The following is a 23,086-nucleotide window of genomic DNA, read 5'->3' on the forward strand; positions in this document are numbered from 1 at the left end:
ATGATATATAATATCTATACATCTATCTATCTATCATTCAAAAAACTTAAAATAATAAATTAATGCTATTAGTTATAATAAATATATAATATCTATCTATCAAAAAACTTAAAATAATAAATCAACGCTATTATATAATAAATAAATAGTTAATATCTATGCTATTATAATAAATCTATCTATCATCTATCTATCTATCGTTCAAAAAAACTTAAAATAATAAATCAACGCTATTAGTAATAAATAAATAGCTATTAGTTATAAATAAATAGTTAATATCTAGGTTATTAGTTATAATATATCTATCTATCTATCTATCTATCTATCTATCTATCTATCTATCTATCTATCGTTCAAAAAACTTAAAATAATAAATCAACGCTATTATATAATAAATAAATAGTTAATATCTATCTACGCTATTAGTTAGCCTATAATAAATATATAATATCTATCGTTCAAAAAACTTAAAATAATAAATCAACGCTATTAGTTATAAATAAATAGTTAATATCTAGGTTATTAGTTATAATAAATCTATCTATCTATCTATCTATCTATCTATCTATCTATCTATCTATCTATCTATCTATCTATCTATCTATCTATCATTAGTTTTGCGGCCTGCGTTTGACGTGCACGAGCAGGAGTTTATAAGTTTATAAACAACAGAGAAGCGCGTTCTCATATAAAAGAATTTTCGCGCGGGAACTCGGGTGGCGGTTTCCTAGCAACGCAGGCACCTGAGGTCAGTGTTTACATTATATTCATTTATTTTTTCGGATCCGATTAATGTGCATCTAAATATTGATCATTGATCATTGATATAAAAAAAAGTTCGTTTTATTAGGCTAAATAACATCTTAATATTATAAATATCGATAGGCCTACTACATGCCTAGTTAATTAGCTAAGATTTTATAGCAGTCATAAAATCTTACATTTATGGAAGATATAGCCTACATTTCAGAAAAATCAGTATTTAAAATCTTTAAAATGCACTTTAATTGGGCTATTATAACTTAAAACTAATATATATATATATATATATATATATATATATATATATATATATATATGGTCGTACAAATAATAATAATAATAATAATAATAATAACTGAAATAAATTTAAAGTTGATTAAAAAACTGCAGTGTTTATATACAGTACAGACCAAAAGTTTGAACACACTTTCTCATTCATTTGAATGACAAGGTGTGTCCACACTTTTGGTCTGTACTGTACATAAACACTGCAGTTTTTTAATTAACTTTAAATTTATTTCAGTTAACTTTAAAATGCATATGCATTAACGTATAATGATTAAAAATAGATTTAATACAAATATATAAAGAAACTTTTTGAGTTCGTATGCATTCATAAAAAAACCAACTTCTGTCAAAAATGTCCTTTTTTTTTTAGAAACTTTACATTTTGTTACGTAAATGTATTTGCATTGGCATTTGCATGATGGTCAAAGTGATTTACTGTAAACCTATTAGTCCTGGGTTAATCTTTGTAAAGTTTAAATGTCTTCAGTGATAGTTCGCGAATCAACTCTTACGCGACTCGAACACGTAACCTCTCAGAGCGGCCCAGATCTCGAAGCACTAGGTCACGGCACCCAGATAGATCTCCAGTGTTTGCTCAGTCGGGCACGTGCATGTGCTGGAGAGTCACATTCATGCGCGTGGAGGCGTCACACACCATCCAAGAGCTCTGAGAGTCAAAGTCGAAGTATCTTCCGGGAATCCGCGGATTATATCGGTAAGAACAGTCAGAGGCTTCGTTTACGCTTCAAAAGCTTTGATGAAACGCGTTTTAAACACGTAAAAGCGTCGCGTTTCCTCTCCGAACGCGGCTGTTTTGCAGAAAATGGCGTCTTGGTTTTGTTGTTCGGTGTGTGGATGGTGAAGAGAGGGCTCGGTTTCGATTCCGCGTGTGATTACGAAGGCTTTCGAAGGCTGATTAGATTCGCATGACGGTTGTTAACCATATTATTTGTGTTTGGTGCTGATTTTCAGCTTATGTGAGGCAGGAGAGTGCGCGCAATGGCGCAAGGCTCTCCAGCGCTGCGCGCAACGACGAGCAAAGCGCAGCGGTTCGAAACTCACGTTCGGCTTGTTCGGGTGTCGATGGATTGTAAAGTTCATTTTGCGTGTTTGGTGACGTCTTTTAAGCTTTTTCACATGCGTCATCTCCCTTTGTGGTTTTCAAACGCGTTGTAAGAGGTTCTTCCTTAATTGTCTCTTGTTCGTTCGCGTCAACTTTAGTTTCAAGAGCGTTTGTGGATGAATACTAAAAATTGACTCAAGTCAGAGTTTGGATGCCGTGACAACACTTTAATCAAACAAAGCTCGGAGTAATGCGCCAAAACACACGAGTTAAAGTGTAAAACTAGTTTTCCACATGAATATAAGTGCTTTAGAAGTAAGTTGTAAAACTAAACTTCAGAGTGTCCTCATTACGTAGTTTTGGAACAAGCCAAATGCTAAATGAAAACGACAATCAGGAGCTGATTTATTATAAATGTTTGACACGTGAGTAGCCTACAGTTGTTTATAGATTGATTGATTGATTGTCAGCTGTGTTCACGCTTAAGATCTGCAGCAAAGTGTTAATTATTGTCATTTAATACAGAGCACATTCTTTAAAGTAATAATTTAAGTAGAGTAATGAAGGACAACTTTTCTTGGACTCAACAGTATGCAAGTCTTCAGGAGATTTTGGGCATTATGTGTTCACAAGTTAGTAAATATGCAGATTTAAAGTGATGTAATCACTCATGTGATGTCTTAATTATGGAACTATTGTTATATTAGATTATTTTATATGAAAATGTCAAAACATACAAGAATGCTTAATGAATGGCAAGCCATTGATTTTTTGGTATTTGTTGAAACTTTTGTTTCTAAACAAAACAGTTTACACAACACTCAATTTCATTATAAAGATGAAAAACAGCTAAAATAAAAATTTACTAAATATTTAAATCTTAAGTGATGTAATGACTCCAAATGTGCTTAAGTCATGAATCTATTATATTTTGGTATTATTATACTATGTTGTATTAAAAGACAAAACATTTAAGTATTTTTAATGAATGGAATACATGCGTTTTTTTAATTTATTTATTGAACTATTTGTTTATAAACAAAACACTTACAATTTCATAATAAAGATGAATCTAAAAGTAAAAAGTTAGTAAATGAGCAGATGTTAAGTGATGACTCATTATGTGCTTCCTGTGATGTTATAATCATGAAACTTTTATATTAAATATTATATTTTATTAAAATGTCAAAACATGTAAGTATGCTTAACGAATGGTAAGCCGGTGATTTTTTTGTTTATAAACAAAACAGTTTACAAAACACCTACAATTTCATAATAAAGATGAAAAACATCTAAAAATAAAATGTTAGAAAATAAGAGGGTGAAACTTTTATATTATGTATTACAAAGTCAAAACATTTAAGTAAGCCAGTGACTTTTTTTAGGCATTTATTTGACTTTTTATTTATAAACAAAACATTTTAGACGACACTTAAAATTTCATAATACAGATGAAAAACATTAAAAAAAAAAAAAAAAAGTAAATAAACAGGTGTAAAGTGATGCGGTGACTCATAATGTGCTTCATGTGACGTCATAATCTTGAAACTTTTATATTATAATATAATAAAATGTCAAAATATTTAAGTATGCTTAAATGCTAAGTCCATTTTTTCAATATTTATTGTACCTTGTGTTTATAAACAAAAAATTTACATGACGCTTAAAATTTTATAATAAAGATGAAAAACATCTAAAAAATAAAATTTTAGAAAATAAGAGGGTTTAAGTCATGTAATGACTCATTATGTGCTTTCTGTGATGTCATAATCATGAAACTATTATATTATAATAAAATGTCAAAACATTTAAGCATGCTTAATGAGTGGTAAGCCAATTATTATTATTATTTTGCATTTATTGGACCTTTTGTTTATAAACAAAGCCGTTTACACAACACTTAGAATTTCATAATAAAGATATAAAACATCTAAAAATAAAAAGTAAGCAAATAAACAAGTAAAGTGATGTAATGACTCGTAATGTGCTTCATGTGATGTCATAATCAAGAAACTTATGGAGCCAATTTTTTTTTTTTTTAATTTATTGGACCTTTTGTTTATAAACAAAACAGTTTACAAAACAATTAAAATTTCATAATAAAGAAAAATAAAAACTTAAATACGCAGATGTCAAGTAATATAATGACTCATAATGTGCTTAATGTGACGTTATAATCATTAAAAACGGTCATATTATAATATATTATATTAAATTAAGTTGCAAGAAACATATTTTTGTTACAGAAAATTACAAATTTGGGTAAAATACAAAATAAAATTATTTATTTTTTTTTCTTATTTTTCAATATATTTAGGTACAAGTTTGAAGTGCAATACTGTAAATCTGTTATACAATAGTAGTTAATATGTGGTCCAATAGAAAATTCAATCTATTTCAATTTTTTTTTTTTTAATGAGGAAAAGTCATTTTTAAGACCGTTTAAAGTTATTGTACTCTTTAATAAATAAAATCTAAAATGATTTTTTTTTTTCTTGTTTAAATCACCCAAGGGGGCAGAAAAGTTTCCATAAACAAATCATCCAAACAATGAGCAAAATCTGACAGTGTTTACACAAAAACATTTTTGTAGGTTGACAGATGTTGTTGAGACGTTCAGAGCTTATTTTTAAGGATGTTAATAATTTCAATACGGGCTCTGAAGGCTTGTGAAGTAGATGCTAATTGAGTTGTCGTCACTTCTGATTGTTTAAAAAGCTTTAGTAAACTGTAAACAACACTAATATTCAGATTAGTGGTTGATCAATATGGGCTTTTCAGTGACAGATGATTAACATTTTACTCCTTGATTCTGGCTAGTTCTTCGTTATTGCCTCTTTGACATCTTGACATCTTTCAGCTTTCAGTTGCTTTTCAATCAAACTCCAGCAGAGGGAGACACTTAGAGATCTTGTTTAAAGGGATAGTTCACCCAAAAATGAAAATCCTGTCATTTACTCACCCTCATGTCGTTCCAAACCTGTTTGACATTGGTTCTTCTGTAGATCACAAATGCAGATGTTTAGTAGAATGTTCATGCTGCTCTTTTTCATACAGTAAGAGTGGATGGTGATCTGGGTGATCTTTTGAGCTGCAAAAATGACCAAAAGAGCAGCATAAACACATCTTTACTAATTGTTTGCTGCATTTCAAGTCTTCTGAAGCCATATGACAGCTTCGTGTGAGAAACTGACAAGAACTGAAGAAGTCATGCTCACTCAAAATCACCATGATCACAATTTTCGATCTGATTTTAAACTTTTTTTCTTTTATTATATGACGTAAAATACCAGCAAATTGATTAAATGATTAGAAAGGTTATAAACACTATAAATGTGTATTTTAGCTCCCCATCACTCCACAACAAATCCCCTAAATGTAAGCGTATTATGGTTACAGTTATTCTAAAAAAAATATATAAAATGATATAAAATGTAAACTTCTTTTTTTTTTTTTTTAAGTTTTGCATTAGTTATCACATCATGTTATTTATCGTTTAAAAACTATTATATTCTGGAAAATATGGTACAGTTTATTTATTTAAAGGATGCAATGTCTGACACTGCACATAAACTGATAAATAATTGTTTTACTTAATGTAATAATTTGATAAATATACTTTCATAAAACTGTATTGTTTTAATAGATACTGATTACAAGAAATTCCTAACAGTATAATACTATAACACTATATAAAAAAACATTTTTTATGCTCATCTAGGCTGCATTTATTTGATCAAAAATACAGAAAAAAAATTTATATTTGAAATATTATTACGATGTAAAATAACGTTCTTCTCTTTTAAAATGCATTAAAAATCTATTTTATTTCTGTGATCAAATCTGAATTTTGTAGCATCTTTACTCCAGTATTTAGTGTCACATGATCCTTCAGTAATTATTCTAATATGCTGATTTATTATCAGTGTTGAAAACAGTGCTGCTTAATATTTTATTGGAACTTATGATACTTTTTTCAGGATTCTTTGATAAATTAAAAGTTTAAAAGAACATAATTTATTTAAAATTGAAGGGTTTTCTAACAATATACAGTTCAGTACATTTGTATTGTTTCTCTTTTTGAAAGAAATTAATGCTTGAAAAAGTGAAAGCATAGATTTACATTGTTGGAAAATATTTCTATTTTGAATAAATACTGTTCTTTTTAACTTGTTACTCATCAAAGAATCCTAAAAAAATTTCTCAGGATTCCCAAAAATATTAAACAGCACAACTGTTTCCAACATTGATAATTAAATTTATAAATCAACATGAGAATGATTTCTGAAGGATCATGTGATGCTGAAGACTGGAGTAATGACTGATGAAAATTCAGCTTTACACCCCAGAAATAAATTATATTTTAAAGTATATTAAAATAGAAAACTACTATTTAAACTGCAAAAATATTTCACAATATTACTGTTTTTTCTGTATTTTTAATCAAATAAATGAAGCCGTGATAAGCAGAAAAGGCTTCTTTAAAAAAAAAAAAACTGTTTTGAATGGAATTTTGAATTTAAATTTTTGAATTTTGAATTGCAATAATATTTCATAATATTCAAATAAATGGAACTTTGAAAAGCATGAGAGATTTCACACAAACATTCAAAATCTTACTGATCCCACAGTTTTGAGTGGCAGTGTATATATTACTATGTACAAAAAAGCCTGCTTTAAATGACATGACAGAATGAATGTATGGCTTTCTCAGTGGTCACTGTACTTTAATGCCTTTTTAAGCTGGATTTAAAGCTGTTTGTCAATATATCATATCGTTAGGGTATCTAGACTCCCTATTTATTGCTCTGCTATTCTCTCTTACTCCACAGACACACATTTGAGGTGTTTTCGAGATGGAGGAAACCCCAGCCAATGAGAAGTGTTGTCAAACGGATGAGCTCACAGGTGAGGCCTTTGTTCCCGGACCTGACCATGCGAGCAAGACGCCAGGTAAGCATCCGCTTTTCTCCTGTCTATTAAATTTTAAATGAATACTACATGTAAATGAAGTCTTGACCAATGGGATCCATTGTGAACGGTCCACATGAATGGACATAATCCGGACAAGAGTAAATGCATTTTAAAAGCGGCCCATCGGCTCTGATCCTTCCCTATTAGAGGATTACAGCAAATTCCTTCATGGCCTGCTATTGTCCTTCACTCAGTAGGGGTCACTAGAGTCTGTGACCCTAAAAGAGAAGAGGTCACGCCCCTCCCCCTCAGCCTTTTGCTGTAATGGAAGATAGGTTTACACAAATATACATTAACTAGTGTGAAATAGTAACTTCCATGTAAGCTTACTGAAAAGTGCAATTTGTGAAAAGCTTTATATTTTTTGTCTCATGTTCTGTGATGTTTGTAATTGTAGTATGATGCTGTGTTTGTGTGGGGATGGTGACTGAAGCATTGATTGAGCTGCTCTTTGCCCCATGATACTGGGAGGCCAATAAGCCACGCCCCCTGTGATGATGAGCGGGTTCAGGGGTGGGGCTTGGGGTTTGTCTGAAAGTAATAGGATGTAGCAGTTTCACTTCCTCTTTACTTTTTCATGCTTTGTTTTTTTTACTAATGGCAGAAATGAATTTAACTCTTGTATGCTTTGAACATTAATTTTGAGCATGCAAAACTAAAATGAATGAATAAACTAACTTTTATATATTGTAACGAAAGAAAAATAAACTTTTTTCCCCTTTTCCCTCCAATTTGCATATCATTTAGCTGATTTGCTTGTATAATCTTAGCAGTGATATATTAGTATTGATTATATACTATTATAGTGTTTATTGCTATTTTAATAAGCGTTTTATTTTTTATATTTGCACTTTTTTTCCCCTTTTTTAATTTTAAAAACAAAAGCTTTTAGTAATTTCTTATATTTTATTGTATATTTTGAATTAACGTGTAAATTCAAAATAATTAAACTGGTTTTATAATTATATCATTTTTAATTAAAAAAAAAAATCTGAATTCTGAATTTATTGTTCTCATTAAATTTTTTATCTTAGCTTTTGCTTATTTATGTTTTTAGTCATATATATATATTGTGTATATATAGATATAGATGTTTTTTTCATTTTATTTTATATTTTGAATTAACTTTTATAATTTAATTTTTCATTTAAGTTTTAGTATTTTTCATTTTTATTAGACTTAACATTTTTCAATATTCTTAATTCTGAATTTCTGAGTTCTTATTTAAATTTTAGCTTTTTTTTTAGCTTTTTTAATAGAACATTTTAGTTCTCACTTTAATTTTAGCTTTTAAATTAGCTTTTTTTTTTAAACATATTTTCTTTTTTAATTTTTATTTTAGTTTTGGAATTTTTTCTTATATAGTTTTTAGTAGTTTTGTCATATTTCTATATAGCTTTAACTATATACCAGTTGTAGTTTTAGTAATTTTAATACTTAAACATATTTATTTCAGTTTGCTGATAAGGTAATATTTTTTAAGTGTATAATATGTGATATATATTTTATTCTTGATCAATTTACAATGAAATTACTGAAATATTTAATACCAGCGAGTGAGTAAATCAAGTTTTATTTACCAGCCAAAAACAATTTTTCTATCATCTAGCAAAATGTGCAAAATTTGGAGCCTTGTGTACAGACCAAACGATTTATGGAAAACTGATGCACAGACCATCAAACCAGCAAACGTCAGTCAGCAGTATCCAAACGGTGTGTGTGTAGGTGTGTGTTGACTCCCACCTCCTCATCTAGCCGTCCTGACATTGGCAGATTTCCGGCCGTTCCTCTAGGAAATTCCCTCACACAGTCATAAAACACCTCCAATATAAGGCGAGTCTCTGAGGGCCGCTGTAAACACACCACTGGGCCCTGCTGGCTGCTCCAGCCATAAATTCACCAACATCCCCATCATCAATCTCCCCCTGATTTGGCCGCTTTATCCACAGCTGTGTTCATGCCCCGTATCTTCACACACGATTGATTTGTCACCTCTTCACGTAGTAAGAGTTATTGTCTCCCACTGGATATCTGTTCCCATATAGCTCTGTTGATGGAAAATGCTCTTTTAGAGGCATTTTACATAATCGCTTTTGTATCATTTCTAGTTTTTAAAGACAATGTAAGGGTTAGGGTTCGTATGAGCAATAATAGTGATATTTACCATTGCCATTTAGTTTAATTTTAGTTGTAGTGAGTTGTATGTGCTTTTTGTTTATTAGTTTTAAAAAATATATATATTTTGAATTGGCTTTTATATTTTCAGTTTTCATTTTGGTTTTAGTAATTTGTTAGATTTTGATTTTTTTTTTTGTAATTTGTTAGATTTTTATTTTTATTTTATATTTTGAATTAACTTTAGTTTTATAATTATTTTTTTAAATTTCAGGTTTAGTCATTTATGTGCTTTTCTCATTTTTTCATAGTCTTAGCATTTTTTTTTATATTCTGAATTTTTTTGTTCACATTTAAATTTTATCTTAGGTTTTTGTCAAATTTTTCTTTTTTTTTTAGATTTTGAATTAGTTTTTGTTTTTATAATAGTTTTCATTCTAGTAAATTGTATGTAATTAGATTTAGATTTAAATTATGTTAGCAAATAAAAAAAATCTTATTATAGTGTTTATTAATGTTTTTATTTTTCAGCCTACTTTTACTTTCACTTTACTACATTTCCTAATTAAAATGTATACTTTTACTCCGATACATTTCCCGAAGTACTGTATATTCGTAACTTACTACAAAATAGTCCGAAGTCAGGATCTCAGTCAGAATTGCGAGATGTAAACTCCCAACTGTGAGAAAAAAGTTTTTTTTTTTCTTAATTTTGCAAAACTGTATATACAAAATGATCTCACAAAAGTATTGCGTTTTATCTAGAAAGTGTTTGCTCAAAAAGATTTTGCATTTGCATTAAAATCACCTCTTTATTTTTTGATTAGCTTTTGTTTTTATTTTAGTTCAGTTAGGGTTAGGGTTTAGTTGTTTTATTTAGTTTTAGTAATGTGTTAAATTTAGATTTTTTTTTTTTGTAATTTGTTAGATTTTTTAATTTTATATTTTGAATTAACTTTAGTTTTATAATTTAATTTATTTCATGTTTAGTCATTTATGTAATTCTGTCATTTTTTGTAGTCTTAGCATTTTTTTTTTTTTTTTTAATATTCTGAATTTTTTAGTTCTCATTTTAATTTTAGCTTAGGTTTTTGTCAAATTTGTTGTTTTTTTTGTTAGGTTTTGGAATTCCATCACAAAAGTTTTTGTGAGCCTTTCCAAAAGAGATAAAAAGTCAGAATTGCGAGATAAAATTCACAATTCTCTCAAATGTGAGTTTGTATTTCGCTATTCTGATGTCATTTCAGGAAATTCTGGCTCTTTTCCCCAGAATTGCGTGATTAAAAAAACTAAGTATTCTGACTTTTTTTCTCAGAAATTGATGATATAAACTCGCAATTGTGAGATATAATTTTCCTCACGAATGGGAGTTTGTATATCGCAATTATGTTTTCCCGCAATTGCAAGTTTGTATCTCACAAATCTGACTTCTTTTCAGGAAGTTCTGCCTTTTTCCCCCCAGAATTGTGTGATTAAAAAAACTCAATTCTGACTTTTTTTCTCAGAATTGGGTGACATAAACTCACAATTGTAAGAAATAAAGTCAGAATTGCAATATAAACTGATAATTCAGACATTTTTTCTCAAAAATGGCTGATAAAAACTTGCAATTGCGAGAAAAAAATTGACTTGTTCTTTTACTTTCAACACTTAAGTACATTTAAGATTAAATCAATATACATGGGGGGGATACACGAAAAAACAATTTCTGTAATGTGTGTATTTTTGTTTGGCTTTGGCTTCAGCCAAGAATTTTCATTTTGGTGCATCCCTAAATAAAAGTCCTTTCTGTAGTAGCCTCCACAAACTAGAGCTTCATTAATCACCACCTTGAAATATTGGCATACGTATCCCAAACACAAGAGATATCCGATTTATCCAGTGGAGAAATGGAGATGTGTATTAAATCAAAGCTTTTGTTTCAGAGCCAGACGTTTTCGCAAATACTCATCTAGACATTCGCAGGCAGCAGCCATCAATAATGCAAACTTTAATAAAGTCTCATTTAGAAAGCACAAGCTGAACCTCTGAATGGATATGACTCATATCGGCGAGATCTGCCATCCAAAACATACTGGCGTGAGCACAGCAAACTAGACTTCAGATCATCATTTCTGTATAATGAGTTTGTCTGGAGAGGATTATTCAAAGAGATTCAGCCTGACGGTCTGTCATAAGTGTTAATAAGAGAGATAAGCAGCATTGCAGCTGAGGTACGTGAATAATTGGTTGAGTTTTCTGTCATGCAAAGGAAAAACTGTTAGTGTGAGTCATTTTAGAATGATTCAAATGTGTAGTATGCATACTGTAAATAATTCATTGATACATGAATACACTGTTTTTTTTTTTATTGCAGTTCATTCCACAGAACCCGGAGATCCTCCTTTGCTCCAAACGCCGCTGCTCACCTCCAAATCTGGCATCCATCAGATCATTGAATGTTTCTGCACAGGTGCTGTGTCTGTTCACAATGTTACCTAACCTCTGTTTCCTCTCTTTATGATCGTAGCCCAAACTGTTTGAATGAAACGGAAAGTATGTGTAAAATTTAAGCCCTGTTGCCAAAGCGTTGACAGAATCCCAAAAAGTCTAACCACTGCCCTCTTGTGCTTCTTTGCAGGTACTGCACAGCTGAAACACATTCTCCTCAAAGAGGTGGATACGATTTTTGAATGCAAACTGTGCCGCAGTCTCTTCCGTGGCCTTCCCAATTTAATCAAGCATAAGGAAATTTACTGTTTCAGTCGAATGCCTGAAAATGATGGTTAGTATAGCAATGCATTTCTACTTTTCATTCTCTAAAGGACCATTGTTGAATTTGCCCTGAGAATTTTCATTGGCGTGTGGCCATAAAGTGGAACTGGTGATTGTTATTCTGGCTGTTTTGTTTATTTTCACCACTTAAACTGATTTGGGCCTTTAAGACTCACATCTTGCACTTTATCTAGCATTTTCTTTTCACCTGAATCAACTTTATGTTGATAGTTAAGATTTCTTTCACTGATGAACAAAATACCATTTGCGCTACTGTGCCTTTAAGACCTCCATATGTGAATTTGATTGGTTAAACTATGTATACTAACTGTGTTGAATGATCCACAGCTGTGTTTTTGTTTAGAGTCCCTTGTTAGTCCTGAACAGTTCGACTGCCTGCTTGTCTTCAGAAAAATCCTTCAGGTCCCACAAATTCTTTGGATTTCCAGCTTTTTTGTGTATTTGAACCCTTTCCAGTAATGATTATATGATTTTGAGATCTATCTTTTCACACTGAGGACAACTGAGGGACTCCTATGCAACTTTTACAGAAGCTTGAAACGCTCAAGAAGGAAACACAATGCATTAAGAGCTGAGGGGTGAAAACTTTTGAAATTTGAAGATCGGCGTAAATGTAACTTATTTTGTCTTCTGGGAAACATTTAAGCATCTTCTGTAGCTTCTAAAGGGCAGTACTAAATGAAAAAATATGATATTTAGGCAAAATAAGAAAAATGTACACATCTTCATTCTGTTCAGAAGTTTTCACCCCCGGCTCTTAATGCATTGTTTCCTTTTGGAGAATCATTAGCGTTTGAACCTTTTGTAATAGTTGCATATAAGTCCCTCAGTTGTCCCCAGTGCGAAAAGATGGATCTCAAAATCATACAGTCATTTTTGGAAAGGGTTTAAAAACACAAAAATGCTGAAAAACCAAAGAATTTGTGGGACCTTTAGGATTTTTCTGAAGAACAGCAGGCAGTTGAACTGTTCAGGACTAACAAGGGACTCATGAACAACCATAACCAAACAAAATTAAGAATGAAGTGTATGCAAACATTTGATAATACATTTTTATAAACTCAACAATTTCTTAACTATATGTAAACATATTTTATGTGAAATATATTATTCAGGTCAGTACTAACTAAAACATTACATGCATTTTGTATAATCCCTCTAATTTTGGAAAAATAATTAACATTTTGCACATTCTGCAAGGTGTATATAAACTTTTGAATATCAAAAAACAAAGGAATTCCTATTTTCCGTGATGACCGTGATAACTAAGATTTACTTCCGGTTCCAGGCCTTTCTGGAGATGGCAAAAAGAGCATGAAAGAACTTCTTGAAGCCATCTATCCCTCTGATAAAGAGGAATATGTCCTGAATCTGGAGCCCATTGCCGGAAACCAGAATGCTGTGTACCAGTACCTGTCCAAAGATGACGACTTACCACCTTCATCACGGACCAATAACCACATGACCACAGACGGCTGGAGACACTACCACTCCAACAGCCAAGAAACGTACATGGAGGAAGTCCGGTTGGAAGAGGAGGACAACAATAGCATTGATGAAGAAGATGAGAGTGAGAAAATTGGCAAGGGAGAGGATGATGCAGAAGAAAACAAGGGGCATCAGGATAGTGACCCTGAGGAGCCAGAAGAAGCAGGTCACAAAGACCTTGCCTCTTGCAAATGCAATCTCTGTAATAGGACGTACAGGGTTCCAGGACACCTTAGGAGGCACCTTCGTACTGTTCACAAGATTGCATCCTCCGGTTCCACAACCGGCGACTCCAAGAAAATGCCCAACGGTAAAGTTCCAGATAATCCCAACACTAGTCCCAGCTCTTCCTCTGACTCCCCGAGCCATAAAGAAGACAAAGTCCCATCCAAGGCTGCATTCTCAATAGGCTTTGACTTTAAGGCACGCTTCTGCAAGCTCTGTAGACGGACCTTCAGCTCCGTGCAGAATCTGGAGAAACACATTGAGTTGCACACAGACAACGGCACAGACTTCTTTGTCAAGTTTTACTGCTGCCCGCTTTGCCGCTACAAGACACGCCGCAAGAGAGACGTCCTACGGCACCTCTCAGAGTTACACAAGAAGAAGTCCTCCTACCTAAGCAGGATCTCCCAGTCGCTGGAGAGCTACGCCATCAAGAAACCAGCGGAGGTTGTGATTAACAAAGATGAGGCGAGAGATCAAGGTCAACAAGAAGAAGTGAAACTCCATCACAACCACACTTCGCCATATGTGACACGCAGGAACTTGCCTCCAAAAGCTCCTGGCATAAAGGGCAAAAAGACCTCGAAGACTGGCAATAAGGAGCGCCACAATGACAAAGTGACCCATAACAAAAAATTAAAGCCTACTAGCCCAAAAGGGAGTGCTACCGAGAAATCTCTGCACGTGTGCAACATCTGTGGGCAGAGCTTTAAAAAGACAAGGTACCTGGGGTTGCACAAGAGAAGCCACCTGAAATCCGCAACCAGAAGTGCAGGTATCAGAACAAGATCCAAGGTCATGCTTTGGTGAGTGCATCTGAATCAATATGCTACGCAAACTCTGTTACAAGCCCTAGGAATCAAAACCTCTAGGATAGGTTACTGTTTAAAACGTCACCTCATAACTTTTTGGCAAGGTTCTCCCCAAGTTAAGTTGATCACGTGTGTGCTTTCAGATAGAGCAGCATTTACTACACAGAGCCATTGATCACTGACAAGCGCAAGCTTGATGACATCCTCTGCATGGTTTTGCACAGCTTGTCAGTGAACAACAGCTCTGTGTAGTAAACGCTGCTTTATCTGAATGATTACAGAACTGATTACTACTGATTACAGAACCGGCTTTACTGACAAGATGTACATGTGATATTGCATGCGATTTATCGTGCAGCCCTACTAGAAACGTTTGAGTAAGGGATGCACCGATATCAGAGTCGGCCGATAATGGCTTTAAATGTAAATATCGGCATTGGTCCGATATGAAAAATGATGCAGATATGTCTTGCCGATAAGCATTAGATCACATTAGCAGTTTGGCTTATTTTTGATGCAAAGTTTTGCCTGAATGATGATTAGATTTACTGTTTTGGATCGCTGCATAACCAAAATTAAAAATAATTTGCTTATAATTTCCGCACAGGATAGACTTGGTGTTGTTTCCAAACAAAAGGAAATATATCGGTATCGGCATTGGCTGTCGGTCAAAATGAGTTGGAAAAATATCGGCATTATCAGATATCGGCAAAAAACTATATCTTGCATCCCTAGTTTTAGTTGGATGTATGTCTAACAGTCTTTAAATGTTACTACTTTCAGAGTTCGGAATGTTCAGAGAACATTCAAAAGTAACATTCCGAAACATTCAGAAATGTTTTTTTAACTCAACGGGAAAGTTAGTAAAATATGTTCTTAGAACATATTTTGTTGGCTTGAGAGAAACTCAACTACGGACGTTACCAAGTTGCTAAGTTAACAACTACATTTTGGAGCAATGCATAGCATAAACAAAGTATTATTTTCAGTACTTCAAGATATTGAATAAATTACTAGTGTTTATTGTTGACATTTCTCCTGCATTGATCACCAACTTCCACTTTTCACTTCGCTCATCAATGCAATTTGCAGTTGCCTTCTTGGCCAAAGATACATCCAATTTTGACTTCCAATTTTGCCAAAACATCTTCGAAGTCAGTGTTATGCTACTTGCCTTTAGTCTCAATCCTGTTGCTTAGTTGGGAGTGAGTTTATGATGCCTTAAAAGGCTGTTCAGGTAGACAGTTCACTAGTTTGTGTGCAGCTGTTTCCTGAAAGGAATTGTGCTTGGTTGGCGGATTGCTGCAACAGCCTTGCTGTTAATGAATGAGAGAAATCCCAGGGTGGACTTCCTGCACGGAAGAATGAAGCATGGATGCCACAGCAAGGCCCAGGAAATTAGACCGCCCCGGTCTCACCTCAAGGTTTAAAAAGCCCTTGGGTTGCCGGTTGAGCAGTGAGGGGGGCTTCTTTAAGAAGCAATTAAGATAACTCACCCGTGTCCTTGGAAACAGCGCTCGCCTCAGCCGGGTTGTATTAATCACGTCGCTCAGTCACAGGACCGGAGAGACAAGAAAAGCTCTCTGATCTTCAAATAAGGGTGACAGAGTTGCCTTGGGTATCTATGTCCATTTTTTGACTTGCTTTTTTCCCCATTAATGCCTCAGTGGTGAAACTCCATATGTCACTCTGACAGTTAGCATTTCACTTGTTCCTCTGGGTCCTTGTGTTTTTCCCTAGGTTGCAGTAATTTACATGTAACATGAAAACACATGAAGGCTGGATTACCGCCCGCTCCCTGTCGACATGTGGCAGAGAGTTACTTAAGTGATAATGAACTAGAGTCTGTGTGCATTGTGGCTGAAAACCATTCAGCGGCTCATAGCCTCTTATACCTTTTCCTAGGTATACACAGTATATCGGTAGCGTATCGGTTATTGACCGATATCATTTTTATTATAGATTTTTTACATTTTGTGTTTTTACATTTAGATTAACTTAAAATAAGATAAGGTGAAATTAAAGATTTATTAAATAATAATTCAGTAATAATAACAATGTTAAAAGTTATCTTTAGCCAATTTCAAAATGAATATTGGTTTTCATTCCTTGCTTGTAGAATTTTTAATTTTACATTTTAGTGTTGGATTTTTATTTTATATTTTATTAACTTAAAGTGAGATAAAAGGGAAGGAAATGTTTAAAATTAATTTAATAACGCTCTTAAATATAATCTTTAGCAAATCTCAAAATAGTTTTTTCTTTCCGTATTTGTAGAATTCAAAATGGTTAATTTTACATTTTGGTGTTGGATTTTTTAAATGTATTAACTTAAGGTGAGATAAATGGAAAGGAAATATTTTTAAAAATTTAATGACACACTTAAATATAATCTTTAGCAAATCGCAAAATAAATATTGTTTTTTCTTTGCGTACTTGTAGAATTCAAAATTTTAATTGTACTTTTTAGTGTTGGAATTTTGTACATTTATTAACTTAAAGTGAGAAAAGAGGAAAGGAAAAAATTTAAAATGATTTACAACACTCTTACATATATTCTTCAGAATATTGCAAAATGAATATCGGTTTTCATTCCGTACATGTAGAACTGAGAATGTTTAATTATACTTGATAGTGTTGGATTTTTTTTGTTTATTAACTTAAAGTGAGATGAGGGGGAAAAAAAAAATAGAGTAACACTTTTAAATATAATCTTTAGCAAATCTCAAAATAAATATCGGTTTTCATTCTGTTTTGAGAATGTTTAATTTTGAGAATGTTTAATTTTACTTTTTAGTGTTGGATTTTTTTTTTTTTTGTGTGTATTTACTTAAAGTGAGATGATGGGAAAGAAGAAAATTAAAAATAATTTAGTAACATTTTTAAATAAATTATTTAGCATATTTCAAAATGAATATCGGTTTTCGTTCCTTACTTGTAGAATTGAGAATGTTTAATTGTACTTGTTAGTGTTGGATTTTTTTTAGTGTATTAACTGTCTTAAAGTGAGATGATGGGAAAGAATTATTTTAATTAAAAATAATTTAGTAACATTTTTAAACAAATTCGTTAGCATATTTCAAAATGAATATCGGTTTTCGTTCCTTACTTGTAGAATTGAGAATGTTTAATTGTACTTGTTAGTGTTGGAAATCTTTAAAGTTTATTAATTTGAAGTGAAATGAGGGGAAAGGAAATATTTAAAAATAATTTAACACTTTTAATAAAATCTTTAGTTTTGGATTTTTTGTTTTGTTTACTAATTTAAAGTGATATAAGGGAAAGTAAATAGTTAAAAAATAATTTAATTTGAATTTAATTTTTATTGAAACACTTTTAAATATATATTTTTTTAGCAAATCTCTAAATGAATATCAGAATTTAAAATGTTTAATTTTACTTTTTATGTTGTTTTACAAATAGTATAAAAAAGTATGTCTATACTACAACATTTAGTATTTAGCATATCAGCTACTTAGTATAACATGAAAGTAATTATCGGTTTACTACTAAAAGCCAGAATTTTTTTTATCGGTGCATCCCTACTATAAAATGGCTGTTTAAATCAGTTTAACTGACCATGAACTAACAAGGTACTCCAAAACAATTCAAAGAATATCATGGTATATGGTACATAGTATGGTATTACCATGGTACATGGTTGAGACATCTTGAGAACTGTGTATAAATCCTTAATAATATTATGATACTATTTTGTATCCCTTTCTATCACTTCCTATCTCTCTTTATTAGATATCTTCTGACAGCAAACTGGACTTGCAGCGACTGTGGAAAGACTGGACAGTGAGAGTGACAAAGAAAATCGAATGGTTAAAAAACTAAAGGAAACAGTGCTGTACTACAAAACAGACTTTAAACCATATGTAGGGTATAAGAAACCCTCAGAAATGTGTGCTTGGGCTTTTAGGAGCTTTTCCATCATCCACACAGGAGAATGTATGTCAATGTAACGGTACAGTATTTTCAGCGGCGCCCTATTAACCATTTATGAGGGGTTCTGACCACTCTCAGATATAAGACCAAATACATATGCTTTCCATTCCCCCGCTGCCATCAATAAGATTTGACGTTTCCCTCCAAAACCAGCCAGACGATTGTTCAAGGATCCCGATGTAGCAGGTTTAGCCTCAGGTTGAGCTTCAAGGCACACATGCTCTTGGTGAGAGAGGGCACTGAACTCCTGCAGACGGCAGCTGAACGGCGGCTATTGACACCCATCAGGCTCATTGGTATTCAGTGCAGTCGTATGGGGTAAGATCTGGATGTCTTTTTCTATCACTGAGAAAACGGTGGACACCGAAGACCACTGGAACATCGTGAACTCAAAATCTACTTCAGTTATATTACGGGAAAGGGATCTTTTATGTTTGAACAAGCACATCCTTTGAAAAAGACGGCCAGTTGTCCTTAACTGGAGGCAAATGTTAAATGCTTTCTATGAGATCTTTTTAGTTCTTCAATTAATTCATCTCCTATCAGTTTTAAATGCTTTTTACGTTATGTATTTCTCTCCTTATTGTCTATTAACATTTTACAGAAAGGTTAACAGGTCTTCTCAAGGATTCACTGTGCAAATCTGTAGATCCAAGTTTCTTTTTTTTTTTTTTTGCCGTCCGGAGGCTTGACGGATAAAAGTTGGTAGAAGTTTTATTTCGAATTGTTAACATGAATGTATTTACCAACAATAAACTGAGAAAATGACTGTGCATTTATATATATATATTTTTTTTTTAATGCATGTTATCATATGTGACTCTGGACCACAAAAACCTCTTAAGTAGCATGAGTATATTTCTAGCAGTAGCCAAAATTACATTGTATGGGTCAAAATTATATATATTTTTTATGCCAAAAGCCATAAGGATATTAAGTTAAGATCATGTTCCATGAAGATACTTTATAAATTTTCTATCGTAAATATATCAAAACTTAATTTTTGATTATTAATATGCATTGCTAAAAACTTAATTTGGACAACTTTAAAGGCGATTTTCTCAATAATTAGATTTTTTGCACCCTCAGAATGCACATTTTCAAATAGTTGCATCTCAGCCAAATATTGTCCTATCCTAACATACACCAATGGAAAACATATTTATTCAGCTTTTAGATGATATATAAATATGTTTCAAAAAATGTGGCACTTAAGACCAGTTTTGTGGTCCAGGGTCACATATAACATATAATGAAAATACAGTTTTACATGAAAAAATGAGTTTTTAAATGTATTATTAATTATAGAAAGGCTAAAGATGATTAAAACCCAAAGAGTGATGTAAATAATTTAGGTTGTGCTAAATAGGCAGGGAATCCTTGTCATAATTTGGTGAGTGATCAAGTGTTTTTTACACCACTAGAGGGCAATAGTGCACTATTTATAAACTTTATAATCTGTCCAAGTGAATTACAGCCAAATCTGACGTTCACCAAAATCTGTTTTACTGTTTGGAAATACAAGTTCTATTTATTTTGACTTGGATAGTAACAGATGGAGTATCCAAAATGGCTAAAATAATGGTTGAATAGATAAATATGTGCCATTACGCGCTGAAAAGTGTTAGAAACTATTAGTAGCTGTTTGCATGACTCACTGAATTAATAAACTGATCAATTAATTGTCCGTTGAGGTTTAGGATAAAAAAAATGATGTGTAAGATGACACCAGATATCATCATATTTTGGTCATATGTGCCTGCGTTAGCGTGCAAAACCAGTGTTAATGAGCTTTAATGCAGTTTGTAGAGGTATGTAGTCTATTTATTGCATCTAAATATTCACGTTCCGGCGTTTACCCTTTCTTTTATTCATGCACTTCTGCGTCTATTTTTGTGCACAAGAGGGGGTGTTCCCTTAATCATCCTGAGCAAACGTTCCTGAGAATTTTCTTTCTGGAATGAGAGCATGTTTCATTTAAGATTGCATGTGATGCACGAAAGAGAGGGAGCGAGAGAGAGAGTGTGTGAGTGAGAGAGCAATCACATTCACAGGGAGGATTTTGGTGATGCGCTGTTCATTTCAGCACCACAAACCAGCATCTGAGAGCAGAAAGAAGGTAAGATCTCACATCTACTGCACTTCCATGTTAGTATGCTTTAAAATAGTACTCTTGTGCTACAAGTATCATACTGTTAAAGCAAACACGGGTTGAAATGCTGCTCATGAATATGTTTCGAAAACTGTCAGTGATCTAAAAGATAATTGTGCTTATTGTGAAACCTAAAGGAATGTTACAGTTGTTTCTGTAGAGCTTACTTGTGTTTTATTAGATGACAGCTGTCACTTAAAATCACTTTGTTTCAGAAACAATAGTTGCGCTTTTAATGAGACAATACTTGCGCATTCGTGATGTCTATAAAGAACGAGAATGCAGAGGCTGTGTTGATTAGACAGTGTGTGAATCATTGCATTGCATTGCATCAAAGGAATGTGCGTAAATGCACACGCATGCATGCATGCTGATTCATACACATGGACTATTGTACAGTTTATTTCTTTTAGAAATTCAGACGTGCGTGCTTAATGTATAGGCGGTGATTTTTTTTTTAAACGTCTTTCTCTCATGAGCAAATTGCAGTCCATAAACTCCGGCTATATGTTTTTTTGAACAAGCATACGCTTGTTTTTTCCAACTACAGTTGTGAGAGAGAGCATGAGAGCATGAATTCCTATGAGACAGGTTCTCCTGGTGGAAATATAATGGGATCTCCAGTAGAAGATGGTTCTGCTTGACACATACTGATTCGTGTAAATTAAAAAGAGAAATGGGACACACAGCGTCTGCCAGGGTAATAACTCCATCTGTCTCTGATATAACGACAGAGGAGAGGGAAGACCCGAGCTCTCATATAGGGATTAATTCGTGCAAACGAGTGGAATATTAGGCTGAAACAAATCTAATTATGCATATGCACATATACTATCGTATATGCAAATGCCTTTCGATTCGAACACGCTAGAGAAACCAATGCGCACTGGTCTTCCCCGAAAATAGCCATTGGAATAGAGCCGTATGAAATACAACCGAACAGAAAAGCAACATTAGGACTGTTAAGAGTGGGTGGGAAATGTTGTTTTTAGGGTCATATAAAGTTAAAAGTAACATCCATGGATAATGATAGGGTCTTTCCTGCGTGATCTATAGTGTCTGGGTTAGTGTGGGAATTTCAGTGGCATTTGTGACTCACCAGGAGGGCAGAATCACACTTGGATGTGTGTAACGGTCTTCCTTTACGTTGTGGAGTGATGCTCTTGGCGCACGGAGGCGGCAGATTGCGCAGCATGTGTCTCTCGGAAGCGCAAGGCTGTGCGTAACCGCGCTCGTTGCGCGTAATTTAACGATGGCTCTCCAGTCGAGAGCGGGGATGTGGAGGTGTTTCACGAGAGGTTCTCTCTGTCTCGACTCTGTGAAATGTTTCAGGTGTTTGATGTGTGCCAACAACAGTGTAAATTAGCAGCCTTCGTTTTGGAGCTTAGTGGGGTTTGGGTAAAAAGAAAGAAATGTGGATTGATGTAGGATAGCCCACAGGGAAAGACAGAGCGCTATATTTACATCAAAAGCATATACACTTTGTTCTATGCCTAAGTACATTTTATGGGTCTGGCTTCTGGTCTCATTCATGTCCAGCTATTTTTAGCTCTATAAAACGGCTTGTTTTGCTGCTTGCAAATTGCAAATTGGTGTGACTTACCATGGTATTTTAATGTAATATCTTAATTATGAACACACTGGTTTGCAGTGCAAGCAATGAACTGGAAGTGTCACCCATAGGCTTACTTCCACCTTGACGAAAAGGTGAAAACTTCTCCCACAAAGTTAATGTCAAATGCTTTTAAATTGAAAAAATAAAATAATGCATAATATCAGTATTCTAAACATAACATTAAAATTATTACTGTCTATCTGCATTGGCCCACAGTTCTATATCCGTGCATTCTGACAAAAACTGTTGTGAGGATCAATCTGCCATAACTCCTCTTGATTACCCTTTGTCCCACTCCATTCCACAAAGCTGAACTGTAAAAATCAACCCGACAGCTCCATTGTCCACAAATAGACACATTTCCTCTCACTGGAAAATGTCTTTGGTTGTCTATGCAAATGTGAGAGAAGCCGTCCTTGATTTTTTTTTTTTTTTATTCAGTGAGGCAGAAATGAAAGACCACACTGAGCTCCAAATGACTGTGATGTAATTTCCTCCCTGTCAAGATGTCCGTATGTTTGATGAGTTTGCTTTGTTGCTTGCATATATTGTGTCTGATTCATGTTTGGTTTTCTCTTTGTGCAACCACTCACACAATGTTTTCTTTTCTTTAGATGCTTCTGAAGATGTGAGAGTTTTGAAGCTTGGCACTTGTTTACTTCTTGTCTGACGGTTTTGCATGTCCTTATATCACCTGTTACTTGTCACATGGCATGTACGGCAGAGGTTTTTGCCCCATGAGAAATTCCTGTGGCCACACACCAAATGGTCAGAAGGCACGACTTCAGCTTTGAAATGGGCATGGATGTTCCCGTCCACCTGCTGCCCCATTAATCCTCGATCCCACCACCTGGAATTTTCGG

General features: G+C 33.4%; 2 protein-coding genes across 2 annotated transcripts in view; both read left to right on the forward strand.

Moving 5' to 3' along the window:
* Positions 1-2,144, forward strand: part of LOC141333454 (ataxin-7-like protein 1) — a 27,381-nt gene extending 25,237 nt beyond the window's left edge. The window contains exons 9-10 of the mRNA XM_073838470.1: positions 1,588-1,765; positions 2,023-2,144. Of these exons, the coding sequence (XP_073694571.1) occupies positions 1,588-1,765; positions 2,023-2,144 (300 nt within the window). The remainder of the gene's footprint in view (positions 1-1,587; positions 1,766-2,022) is intronic.
* Positions 1,655-21,834, forward strand: LOC141333455 (zinc finger protein 800-like). The gene is made up of 7 exons (XM_073838471.1): positions 1,655-1,765; positions 6,946-7,066; positions 11,559-11,654; positions 11,823-11,966; positions 13,266-14,496; positions 18,610-18,774; positions 21,711-21,834. Exons 2-7 carry the CDS (start codon positions 6,970-6,972, stop codon positions 21,832-21,834), a joined length of 1,857 nt encoding a protein of 618 aa, XP_073694572.1. The 5' UTR covers positions 1,655-1,765; positions 6,946-6,969.
* Positions 21,835-23,086: the final 1,252 nt, after the last annotated feature.

Source organism: Garra rufa, chromosome 4 (genome assembly GCF_049309525.1).
Source record: "Garra rufa chromosome 4, GarRuf1.0, whole genome shotgun sequence".
NCBI lineage: Eukaryota > Metazoa > Chordata > Actinopteri > Cypriniformes > Cyprinidae > Garra > Garra rufa.

Bases quoted from the DNA above. Each gene is read 5' to 3' on its own strand.
- LOC141333455 (XM_073838471.1), top strand. From the start codon at position 6,970: ATGGAGGAAACCCCAGCCAATGAGAAGTGTTGTCAAACGGATGAGCTC. The intron at 7,067-11,558 runs GTAAGCATCCGC...TTTTTATTGCAG, and splicing joins CCATGCGAGCAAGACGCCAG to TTCATTCCACAGAACCCGGA. The intron at 11,655-11,822 runs GTGCTGTGTCTG...GCTTCTTTGCAG, and splicing joins CATTGAATGTTTCTGCACAG to GTACTGCACAGCTGAAACAC.